Raw genomic sequence first — 13,400 nt, forward strand, 5'->3', positions numbered from 1 at the left:
ACCCAGTTAGAAAACTGTTTTATTTGCTTGTTTCATCTATTTGCAATAAAGATCTTTTGGAAAGTGCTGTCTATTTCAGAGAGTGCTTTCTGAGGTGTTATTTTGGCTGGATTTCTCCCATAACTGTTTTTTACCACATTGCTGTTTTTTTTATATAGGCCACACATTTTGAAAGATAATTTGAAATCAAATCTCACAGAGTTAGACTGAATCTTAACAGAATTGAGGTTAGGCGAGCCATTTTCTCTCAAGGTGCTGTTTCTCAAAAAAATTTTGTTCTAGACACCAACAACTGTTTCGAAGTTCTTAATTTCCTGGGCTACCTTATTTCTCAGTTGGTATTCTCTAATAATGTTATGGGTACACGCCAGGCGACAGAGAACAGTGTTCAGCTGTAGCGGTGAAGAGGTGCTGGAGAATGATGTGCTTCCCTGCTGTCTTATACTGTATCAGTTCTGCTTCTGTCTTATGTTCTATCAATTCCAGTTTCCAAAAAGATTTACCTTTCATTGTTGGTAAGCTAAGCTGATGAAGGTGCATGCAGTCAGTAAAGAAAAATAATAAAGTTAATTCTTGTCATGGGTTGCTCTTTAAAGCAATTCATAATATGCTGCGGTATATGATGTGGTAACTTGGCTTCAGTTTTCCCTATGTATAGGTGACTGAAGGATAAAACTAGAGGCTACCCTGGCTAAAGTGATTTAAATTAATTCCACCTTGTCCCAATTTTAATCAATGACACTATATAGAAAATACTTGTCTGTCAGAACAAAAGTAACCTTTGTGCAATTCAGATTTCAACCTTTTTCTAAACAAGAAATGCCAGTGCCATCAATATCACAGATGCAGTGTTTTCTCGTTGGAATTATCATCTGTTGTGATAGTGTATCTGTTTAAAACATTCTTAAATGACCAGCTTACTCATTTTATGTGAAAACATTCTGTAGTTGTAGGAAATTATCTTGCTTTCCTGATTGTTTTCCATGTTATATATGTTTGTGGTGCTTGCTGAAGTACCTGGGACTGTATGAGTATTTTCCCTTGGGTTGCTCATGAAAACAAAATGTCTTTCAGCAGGATCAGCGAACAAAATTTTATATGAATGAATAAATAAATGTTTGATGTAAATGTTTTCTTTGATTACCAAAGGCATAGGTCATACAAATTCCCTTACAGAATGTAATTCTGCATCTTTTGCATAGTCAAAATTATTTCTAAAAGATGACATTGTAAATATTTTATTCACTGCTGAGTATTCTAACTTCTTCATATGGTCATTTTCAAGTCAACTCAAGCTGGGAAACTACAATCCAGGAGCTAACTCAACCCAGGAAACTACAGGGATGTCAGCCTCGCCTCCATCCCTGGAAAGTTGATGGAACAGCTCATTCTGGATGTCATTGCTAATCACATTGAGGAAAAGATTATCATGAGTGGTGAACATGGATTGACCAAGGGGAGGTCATGCTTGACCAATCCAATAGCCTGCTATGATGGCATGACTGGCTGGGTAGGTGAGGGGAGAACAGTGGATGTTGTCTACCTCAGCTTTTGCAAGGCTTTTGATTCTGTGTCTCATAACATCCTCATAGGTAAGCTTGGGAAGTGTGAGTTAGATGAGTGGACAGTGAGGTGGCTTGAGAACTGGCTGAATGGCAGAGCTTAGAAGGTTGTGATCAGCAGCACAGAGTCTAGCTGGAGGCCTGTAACTAGCCGTCTTCTCCAGCAGTCTGTACTGGGTCCAGTCTTGTTCGACATATTCATCAACAACCTGGATGAGGGGACAGAGTGTACCCTCAGCAAGTTTGCTGGCTGACACACCAGAAGGCTGTGCCGCCATACAGTGAGACGTGGGCAGGCTAGAGAGCTGGGCAGAGAGGAACCTAGTGATGTTCAACAAGGGCAAGTGTAGGTCCCTGCACCTAGGGAGGAATAACCCCATGCACCAGTAGAGGTTAGGGGTTGACCTCCTGGAGAGCAGCTCTGCAGAGAGGGACCTGGGAGTCCTGGTGGACAACAAGTTGACCGTGAACCAGCAATGTGCCCTTGTGGCCAAAAAGGCCAGTGGTAATCCTGGGGCGCGTTAAAAAGAGTGTGGCCAGCAGGCCGAGGCAGGTTATCCTTCCCCTCTACTCTGCCCTGTTGGGGCCACATGTGGAATCCGGGCTCCCCAGTTCAAGAAAGACAGGGAATTACCAGAGCGAGTCCAGCAGAGGGCTACGAAGATGTCCAAGGGACTGGAGCACCTCTCTTTTGAGGAAAGGCTGAGAGACCTGGGTCTATTTAGCCTGGAGAAGAGAAGGCTGAGAGGGGATCTTATCAATGCTTATCTATATCTAAAAGGCAGGTATCAAGAGGATGGGGCCAGACTCTTTTCAGTGGTGCCCAGCAACAGCACAAGGTGCAATGGGCACAAACTGGAACATGGGAAGTTCCATCTGAACATGAGGAAAAACTTCTTTCCTTTGAGGATGGCAGAGCACTGGCACAGGCTGCCCAGAGAGGCTGTGGAGTCTCCTTCTCTGGAGATACTCAAAACCCACCTGGATGTGATCCCATGCAACCTGCTTTGTCAGGAGGGGTTGTACTAGATGATCTCCAGAGGTCCCTTCCAACCCCTTCCATTCTGTGATTCTGTGGTACCTTCTTTCTTTGAGCATTAAACACCTTTTATTATTGTCAGCTATAGGAAGGTTAATTCTTTCACCTTGGAGTGGTTACTCAGGAGGGAAAAAAAGGGGTAGGAAAGATGTGGTGGTTGTGCAAGTTAATGGTGTGAGCTTTTTAAACAAATTAGCATTTCAGAGTTCTCCTTACTGGGGCTCATGCCCTGCAGTATGTGCTCCAGAACCGTAGTTGCTAGCTTAGCACCTGATGCTGTGCACTTACTACCCCTCTTCCAGATTCAACATTTTGGCATTACTTTTAGCTCTTATTAATGGGATTAACATCGCATTTATTAACTAAGACATTCTTTAAAATACGTGTTGTTCAGGTATGAGGGTCCTGTGACCACTGTCTCTGAAGAAGGTGAAATAGTTCTGGTAGTACTTATTACTGAAAAACCTAGTATTGTTTTCAGCCCATTTTCTTACAACATTCAGGTGCTTCGCCTTCTGCATATTGATTAATGTTTCAATCTTTGTTTCTAAAAAAGGGCAAAAAGTAATCCGTGCCAGTCGTGTTTGGTTGTTGATTTTGTGGTTGGGTTTTTTTTTGTGATTTTTGGGGTTTGCTGTTGCTGTTTTTTTTAATACTAGTCAAGGGGTGCTGCAGTTATTTACATTTGGGAGGAACTTAGTCTCCTGATGACCACTCCAGGAAACTCTGCAGGGGCATAAGATTCCAAAATTAGGCCACTGTTTGAATTGACTACATTCATTAAAGCATAAAGCAACACTTTTAATGCTTTAACTGACTGGAAAATAAAATTATTTAATCCTGGAGAATTAGTCAACTAAGGTACCAAACCCAAGGTAGCAGTTTATAATACAGTTTTAATATAAGGTTCGTCAAAGAGAGAACTCTTTGTAGTTTTTACAGGATAATACAAACTCCAGTTGAGTACCTTTGAGGTACAGTTTTGTAGACTCTGTCTTTTTCTGTAATCAGGTATCTGTCTCATAACTAGTCTGTTCAATTGCACAACATCCATATTATTACTAGCATTGATTGCTCATAAAAAGTAAGGTTCATAATTAGGAGAGCACAAAGTCACTACCTGGAAGAATGGATAAGAAGAAAACGAAATGGAAAAGTCACTTAATCTTAGTATTGCAGTTCTGCGAAATATCATTTATTTTTCCTCCTAACATAACTGAGTTTTATGTTGATAACAAGCTACTGAGTTAATAAATCTGTTGCAGCTATTGAGACTTCTCTTTTAATAACGGAACTAATGAAGGAGCACTAAGGAAAGGAAAAACACATTTTGCAGAGTATAGTTTTTGCAAAAATATTTTCCTCTCCCCTACCAGTGTGTTTTTAATTGATTGTAATTTCTAATGCTTTATACATACAGAGCATAAGGGAGAACGTCTTAAGGGTGAAGTTGTCAAATTCTGTAAAATTAAAATGTGTTGTCTAAAAATAAATGTTTACATTTTTTTGTTTACTTAACAGCATATATTTATTATACACTAAGCTTATTTTGGTTTTGCTTATTTTTTTTACTTCAGTAGATTCATTTTATGTGGTGAATGATGTATATGTATCAAAAGCACCTCTACAAATATCTTGTATGTTGTAGATACTATTTATTTCCATCTCACTACTATATAGAGTACAAGAAGACTTGAGCAAGTAATTGTTACTATAACAAATCCATGTATTTCTTCCAGTGGAGGTATAAAGTTTGCATGGCCAAGCTTACATTCCAGTATTATATATACTAAAACGGAAATACTGATTTGATTTCTCAGGGATTTAATTGTATATTTACTTCATTTGAATTTGTTCCAGCTAGCTAAAGGATTAATACTATTTTATGATAGAAAAATATGCTTTGTTATACATTTTAATTCTTCATTGCTATACCTTTTACTGCTACAAGAAAAGGTCCGTTCAGCTGATTGAGAAACCACTTTAAGTTCACATCTTCACTTCAGAGATAGATTATAATGGCTGTAATACAAGCGTTGTGGATACTTCTTAAATGTCCTACTTTAAAAAGAGATGGACTTCTGACATTGAAGTATGAAACAAAGTTTTCATGTACGCAGGTAGATGGGTTACCCAGAAGGCATGACTTGATACATAGAGAAACTATTATCAAGTTTTCTAGTTATTTTTACGTGCTTCTAACGTGTACACCTGAGCCTCTTGGCAATGATTTTTGGCTTAATTTTAGATACTCTTAGGTTATTGCTACTGCCTTTTGTTTTCCCTCCCCAATCACCACAATACAAGTGAATAGTTTTACCGTTTATTGATGTTATATGTAGTTTTATGCTAGAACAGTCATAGTCATGTTTATAAGCCAGTCATGCTTTGTGTTTTATTCAATATGGTCTGTAATGTAAAAAAAAAGTAAATACAGCTGTTGGAGATAACACTTTCAACATACACATTCAGTTTTAAATGTCATGATTATTTAAAATTTTTGCTTGAGCCACTGAAATATCAGCCCAATCCAGTTTCAGATCCTAAGTGTTTTAACCTAAGGAATATGTTTATACATATACGAGCACATTTTGCATCTGTTGAAGAAACGAGTCATTTCTTTGTGTGTGTATATATGGATGTACACATACTAATGCTGCTTTTTTTAACCAGATGTAAATGTGCACATGCACACACAAGGTCGTTTGCAGATTCACTGTTGAATGAAGTAGGTGTCTTTGCAAAGAACAAAAGATACTTTATATTAACCTCCAAAATTTTCATATATGTTAAAGCTTTCACGTTGATAGTAAATAAATCTAATCCATCCCTTTTTTATAATGAGCTGAAAATGTTATCAAAGTGTAATTTATATCCTACTTGCCTTTTGTTTTAATAAGTGCCACTATGAAGTGCTCTAAGCTTTGCAGAAAAATCTTTTGCAAATGCTGACATTGCTTCTTACCTGTACTAACTGAATCATTGCACCCCAGTTTCCTTGATTAGAAGAACCTTGTGGTTCTTTCCAGTCTCTCCTGAATCTTTGAAATTTTGTATTCCTATCTCTAGAGAATATAATTACTTCCATTGAAAAACTGGGAATAATTTAAAAGAATAGATTGCTTTTAGTAATTAGGAAAATACTTATCAGCTGAAGAAGGAAATAATGTTTCTAGTTTTTACAAGTTTGTTTTGTCTTTTCTTTAACTCCCAGCTCAGTTGTGCAATGACCAGAGAATCTGAATTGTCATTTGGAGAAAATATTTGTCTCTACCATGATGGGGAAAAAACCCCAAACAAACAAAACCCCAAAACAAACAAACAAACAAAACAGAAAAGAGAAAACTCTATAAAAACAAGTATGAAGAAATCAACAGTTCTTAGGCTCTCTTACTCTGTTTTTAACCTGTACACTTGATGATCTTGAAATTATATCAAAAGATAGTCTGCTGGTGAAGGCACTGCTCCCCACTGAGAACAAGTATCACTAGACTCTCTATGCTTTCCTCTGTTATAGAGGCACAGCAGCACATTTGAGTTGATAACTGTCCTTCTTGGGTTTTAGACAGCATTTTTGTGCTTTAATTTCCGCTGCCTAGTGACACTGCAACCAGTGTAGAGATTTATTCCCATGCAAAACAGATTGACTTAGGGTAATTTGAATACTTTATGCATGGATAGATTCATTAGGAAAAGGAGGCAAGGCAGAACTATAAAAAGAACTAATAATCTTGCTAAAGGAGCCGTTAATTCCCTATAGCATTGGAGACACTTTCATTGAACAGGGAAAAGGAAGGTTGATTTTGCAGAGCCCGTGCAGTCACCACAGGCATCATCTGGTCTTTGTCCAGAAACAGATCACAGAGATGACTTTCTTTGTCTTTTCCGGAACCTTATTTAACATGCTTGGAGTATTTCTGGCTTTTTTAGCTTAGAACAGAATCACAAAGTGGTTGAGGTTAAAAGGGACCTCCGGAGGTGGTCTTGTCCACCCCCTCTGCTCACGCAGGGTCACCTGGAGCCAGTTGTCCAGAACCATGTCTAGACAATTTTTTAATTTCTGTAAGGATGGAGACTCCACAACCTCCACGGGCAACCTATTCCAGTGCTCAGTCACCCTCACAGTAAAAACGTGTTTCCTGACAATCAGAAGTAACCTCCTGTGTTTCAGTTCGTGCCCGTTGCCTCTGGTCCTCTAACTGGGCACCACCGAAAAGAGCCTGGCTCCGGCATCTTTGCACCTCCCGTCGGGTATTTATATACATTGATGAGATCTTTGATTGGTCTTTGCTCCAGCCTTTCCCCCGGTCTCAGAGACATAATGGTCCAGTCAGTAGCTTTTTCAAAGTATGTCTTTCTACCCATCAGACGCGTTGGGGTCTCGTGCTTTATGCCTGAACCTTTATGCCTTGGCCCAAGCGTAGCGCTCTCCCACAGCAGCACCGGTAACACGTGCTTTTAGAGTCTGCTGCACTGTGGAAACAGATAGACCTAAATCAGCTCATTTAGAAAAACACTGAAAAAACCTGCTTACCTGCAGTTTGTCTGTCAGACTTTTTGCTTCTGAAGTGACTGTTGTTTTATAATAATCCAGTTCTATGTAGGAGTTCCAGCCATATAGTGGGACACTCTGATGCTGTAGCAATGTAGATACTATACTGATGCAGACAAAGAGCGGCAACCTGAATGTGACATGGGAGAATAGAAGAGGCTAGGTCAAAAGTAAGCAGTCATTTAAAAAAAAAAAAAAGTGTGGCACGACCACATTTTAAAAAAGAAAGATTAAAACCTCCAGAAAACCAAGTGGGGGTTAATTTTCTGCCCCTTTTTGTGTGTGTGCATGTGCATATTCATCGCTTTAAAATTTTATTTTAAAGGCATTTAGGAATGTGGCTGGTACTTCATGATTGTTTTCCTGTGATAGAGACATATTTATTATTCATTGCAATAATTGCTGTGTAATATTTTATACTGAAAGTTGTTCACATTGCACAATCAGGAAATGCTTAGGAAGTGGCTGATTTAACTGTTTTATTTTTAACTCTGTACCAAATTATAGTGAACAGCGTTAGCGCTTTTATACTTGTAGCTTCTAGTAGGCTTTTCACCACCGCACTGGTCAGTACATTCTCATGAAAATGGAGATGTGTTTTTCCTCAGCTTCTGTGCATAAATTGTTTATAAATAAGATTTTTACCCAGCATTTTCATTATTGTGTGCTGTTTCCAAGGGGACTGTGTTTCAGGATTCTCCTAATGCTTTTATCACCCAGCTTCTCTGATCAAGAAAGTAATTTATTGCTGATTGCAGAACTCTTGAACTCAGTCTGGCAGCTGCAGTGTGAAACTTCTCTGATCCAGTCTCCTAGTTACTTATTTACATATCATTTGAAATGATTTTCAGGGCTGTTTGAAAACCTCTTGACATTGCATTATCCATGTTTCAAATCTTATAGTGATGTGTTTTTTCCTCTCTTTGTATTACAGATAACAGACGAGTAACTTTGGAAAGGTCTCGTTCTCGCCACAATGGAACAATTGCAGCTGTATGATTCTTCTGATGCCAAAGAATTAGTGAATTGTTTTATTTACAATTAAATGGATATACTTTGAAAAGAGTTTATCATACAAATTGGCGATGATCATAAAGGAATACTGGTATCGATTAAATGAAAAGGTGTATAAATATTATGTATTTTAAAAGCTGTTGCTAAATAATCCACATACTGTATCTTATTACCCCAACTACCAAGATCTGTAAACAGTGTTAAACAGTATGATATATATCTTATTTTCTTATGTTCTTTCTTCTTTTTTTGTTCCCCCCCTTTTTTTTAAAAAAAAAAAAAAAAAAAAAAGCTGGCAACTTACATGAAAGGAATTGGGGATTTCTAGGTTATGTTTTATATGGGTAAGAAAATACAGATTTGTTGAAAGAATACAGCTGTGGATTCCATTTGCAGTTCAGATTTGGACATGAAAGGAAAAAATAATAAAATTGTATGTTGATAAATTCAGAGATGAGCTGGTCTACATTATCAGAATCTTTTTTGTAACCATAAAAAAGCAATGCATGGCCTCAGTCAGGTTGCTGAAAGTGTTACCTTAATGTAAAGCCTGGTGGATTCAGCTATTTTGGCTGCAAGTAGGATATACCACATATCTACACTTTTGTTGATATGATGATGCATAGTTCATTATCACTGCTAAAAAAATATTTAAATAAAACAGAGCATAGGATTTTACCAAAATTAAATGATATCAAGGGCAGGATATGTTTTTAACTATCTAAGGAGGGATTTTTCTAATTATGCACTTATATATTCTTTATAAAGATATTTGGGGGAAAAGATGATTGTCCTATTTTCATTATGCTAAAAATACCTTTGTGTAGGATTTTAGAGACAAGCTACATTATGAAGTTATTCAGAACTGCCTCTGAGATTTTCCTCTGTTTCTCAGGTAAAATATGTAGCAGGATCTCTGCTGGTGGATTTTAGTGCTGAGGGTTTAGCAGTTAAGAACAAATTTTCTACCTGGAGCACTATGTATCAGTGATTGCAGCAGTCCGATTTTTCGGGAAGTTCCTCCCATTCTACGTTGTGTACAGGCCCCTGCACTGCAGTACCTCAGGTGAGCAGTCAGTTTAGTAGCTGACACTGTATTTTCTGCCACTCGATGGGAAGCTATAGGTCCCTTTTCTCCCCGGACTCTAGTTGAATGTACAGTCTGTTTAGTGTTCAGGTCGGTCGTCACCATCCTTTTTACTAAAGGTTCATTGTTTATCTGGATGGGATGGAGGATTTTAAGTGGGAGTTCCAGTGGAACTACTCATATTGTTGCTCAGCTATGATATTTAAAAAAACGGGATACAATGTAGGAGATGGCACTTGTTCTCAAATTATTATCGCTTTTCAGTGATCGATGAATTATTATGAATCTTTTTATTGCCTGGTGTTATGGGGAACTTCTGTTTTAAAGGTTATATAAAGAATATTTGGAAGGTGAGGTGTCATATTGTTTTCTGTGCACAAACTGCTAGCTCTAGAGGAGCATTCAATACTGGGGCAGTGTAACTTTGCACTACTGCTTGAGCCAAGCATTGTTGTACTTTGTACGGTAGATTCTTTTTGCTTCTCTGATAAGATACTCTTAAGACTATCTGACTAGTTTGGGATAAATTCTCACCATTTCAAACTACAGTGGTCAATATCCAGTTATTGTAAGAAAAGTTACAGCTCCTTTTCAATCTAGTATTGAAAGAATTTTGTTTTAATTGTCTTCAGAGTAAAGGGGGGTTTTGCCCATTGCTATATCTCTAGACATAGGAATACGACGGAAGCCTAACGAAACGTGTCCTGTCAACTAATACTCTTCCTAAACTTTGGGGGGTTTTGTGTTGTTAGTAACAAACTAAAGAGTTGTATGGTACTTCAGGAAAAAAAAAATGCATGCAACAGGATTCTGTCTCCCTGTTCATCAGTAAGAGATACAAATAGTTATATCCTGTTTCATGTAAGGTCAACATCAACCTTGTATTGAAGCATAACTTTTTAAAATGGAACTATTAAATTTACAGTTATAAAAATGTGCTTATGTACAAAGCCAGTTTAAAAGGATTAGGTTCGTAATGTCTATATAAATTTGTACTACAATCAACAGTGTATTAGAATTCAAATTTTAAAATCAGCATTTTGCTGGGATTTACTAGTATTGGTGTAATCTTTATATGTGAAAACTCAAAAAGCTCACAACAGGATCTTTATACTGTAGCAGTAATTATTAGTGCATGAGTTTCATTTCCATGGGTTGTATTTTTTTTTTTTTTTTTTTTTAAAGCTCTGTGAAAGCTGACTACAGATTTTCAAGAACCAAATCTTAGGAGAAAAAAAAAGCAAATCCAAAATAACATCATCTGATGCTTCTATTTTACTACTATTTTTTTTTGTATTTGAAACATTTATATAATTTAAAGGACATATCTGTTAGAACAAAAGTGTCTTTCAAAGGAAAACTAGTTTAGAAGATAATTTATGTAAATATAGGGTGCTCGTATTTATGAAGTCTAAAATATTTTCAGAAATTGATGCTGGTCACTTTGTCTTTTGATAGTTTTTCAGTCTATATTAAATTGCAGATATTTTTAATGTTTTTATTATTGACCTGATTTTCTGAGGTGTCACATGTTTATCTAGAAGTGTAGAAGAGTAGCACCTTTTTCAGAAATGCACTTGCCTTATTTTCTAATTTTAAAAAATGAAATATATCAGTTAAATTATATTTGTATTCAACGTAATCCCAGAAAGAAAATCACTGGAGGGTTCTCATACATGAATTTCTTGCTAATTTTGTTTCACTATATGTCCTCTGAGACATTACGTTAACAATATACCAGCACATCTGTTTGCATTCACATTTTACCAGTTACAAGTACTGAAGAGATTTTTATTTTTTTTTATGATGTTACACTGTTTACATTTCTTAGTTTATTTAAGAGGAAGATAATCTTACCTTTACAATGAATTGAACTAAATTTGCAATTGACATGGGAATGAAATGCTTAAATCATACACAAATATACATCTCCGTTGCTTAACTACTGGCTGTACAGATCAGAAATGTAAAGACACTAGACATTTTTTGCTCAAGTTTTATGTAGTTACTGAGAAAAAAGTGCAACACAGTTTGTCATGTATGTTTGTTTGTGATTCAACAAATATCCTTTCCCAGCACAAATGGTGTTTGGTTTAAGTGTTAATCATATTATGAACTGATGCTAAAGCCAAAACAAAATTAGTTGTCCTCAGAGGGCACTGACTAAGTTTCAGGAAGTATTCCCAGAAATACTATTATATAATTTGTTCTGGTTTTAGACAACCGTGGTCAATATGAAAAAAGTTATCTGAAATTATCTGTTCGTTCTTGAAAATTCAGATACAAATGCAAGCATTCCCATAGTTCCCTTTTGTAATATGCAAATAGTTATGAATATCTGTATATTTTTGCATTTTTGTGTGTGGTATATGTACTACCTCAGACAAATGCTGTAAAAACATAATGTTTTCATGGGTTCTATCCAAACCACAATTCATTAGTGACCCACTTAAATTCATCCCACAATATACAAGTGGTTTGCAAAACTGAGAGTCTGGCTCTGGAAATCCTCCCATAGTTTTCATTAAGGAAACGTTGCAGTGTTCAGCTTTTGCATCCCTCAGGCAAATCCTGCTTTGATGGGTGAATTCAGTACTTCCTATATTGAGAATGATTTAGCTAGTAAATATTTAAAGCTGGTAATAGTTATGCGGGAGCAAACTTACCTATACATGTAAATTGCTTCTTATCCATTAAACAAAGGCTTGGCTGAATTATACCTTAATGTTTGCCTTCAAATTGCTGAGAGGTCAGGCATAACAAATGCTAAACAATAAAGCAATGTAACGCCCACCTCTATGTGCCATACTGTATTTGCAAGTTATTAATTTTAAAATAAGTATTGTAAGAAACCTCTACATCTTTTCTTCTGCAGTATCTACACACACACCCACGCATGCACACAAAATGTAAATAAATAAAAAAATAGTCAAAGCAGATGAAGCCAAATCCCTCAGCTTCAGGTGTCTGTATTTCAGATCACATATTGCTTTTGTGCACAAGAAAGGGAGTTGTATAAGCCTGTGAATTCTGCAGTCCTGCAAGCTGTCGCTCAGCACCCACTGATGTCATCAGAAGAATGTTAAAGGAGAAAGATTAGTTCTTGTAGTGCTTCTTTTAGCACTGTTTGAGGTGATACATATGCCACAGAATGTGAACAATAATCTATTACGGTTTAGTCAGTCTGCCATCATGCACCATTTGGTTTCCCTTTTGGAAGTCATATGATTCTTGATGCCAAACGAAAAAAAAAAAGTGACAAAACTCATGCATTTCTATTTTTTAAACAGCTTTGTGTTTGTATGTAATGTTTAAAATAGGAATTTGATGAAATCACAGCCTGGCCATTGTTAACCCATGTATTCTGAAAACTGTAATAAAGATATACATAACATGATTTTGCTAGGTGCGCCAATGTTTTGCTTGTTTATAACTATTATTACCTATTGAGTACCATCATCTCAAAATCTGCTTTTGTTATATAAAGTTATCTCGCTGAAATTACTTTCCATTTTAGCTTACTGTCCTTTTATGGATCTCTATTTTTTCTCTAAAGCGTCATGTATATTTGACTTGAATTTGGGGAAAAAGATGTCTTTTCCAATGGAGGAGGACTTTAAAAACGAAACAATCCAGAAAAGTATATAATTTAAAAAAAAAAAACCACAACATTGAGTCATGGTGATACCATTTTATTTTTACAAAAATAACAATAAAAGGGAATCACTAAAAAAATTACATGGTTCCATATTTATTTTAAGTGGCTGGATTCCAGTATAGACTTTTTAAGACAGACACTTAGTCAGACAGCTATTATTGGTGTTTTCCAAATTATTTACTTCACTTGGCCACAAAACGGTCTTGATGGAATAGAAACTTGACCGACTTTTACTTTCAAAACTGTATATTGCACCTTAAACAACTTAATGATGCCACCATAACAGACTGAATTGCACAACAGTATAGAGAGCGAGCATTGAATTTCTGCATTAAGTACTGAAGTTTTTAATTGAATGGGATTCTAATGAATATGATCAGCCACGTTGATACAACACTCCTTAAGTAACTTTTTATATGTGGAAAAGATATGCGAAGGGATGGTCGACGGCACCATTTTATTTTTAATGAACTGAAGTATGGTTAGAA

General features: G+C 36.4%; 1 protein-coding gene across 1 annotated transcript in view; it reads left to right on the forward strand.

Moving 5' to 3' along the window:
* Positions 1 to 12,883, forward strand: part of DIAPH2 (diaphanous related formin 2) — a 260,049-nt gene extending 247,166 nt beyond the window's left edge. Inside the window, exons 28-29 of the mRNA XM_082488260.1 lie at positions 8,088 to 8,146; positions 9,063 to 12,883. Coding sequence (XP_082344386.1) covers positions 8,088 to 8,146; positions 9,063 to 9,158 — 155 coding nt within the window. The 3' untranslated portion in view covers positions 9,159 to 12,883. The remainder of the gene's footprint in view (positions 1 to 8,087; positions 8,147 to 9,062) is intronic.
* Positions 12,884 to 13,400: the final 517 nt, after the last annotated feature.

Source organism: Vanellus vanellus (assembly GCF_965231255.1).
Source record: "Vanellus vanellus genome assembly, chromosome: 10".
Taxonomy (NCBI): domain Eukaryota; kingdom Metazoa; phylum Chordata; class Aves; order Charadriiformes; family Charadriidae; genus Vanellus; species Vanellus vanellus.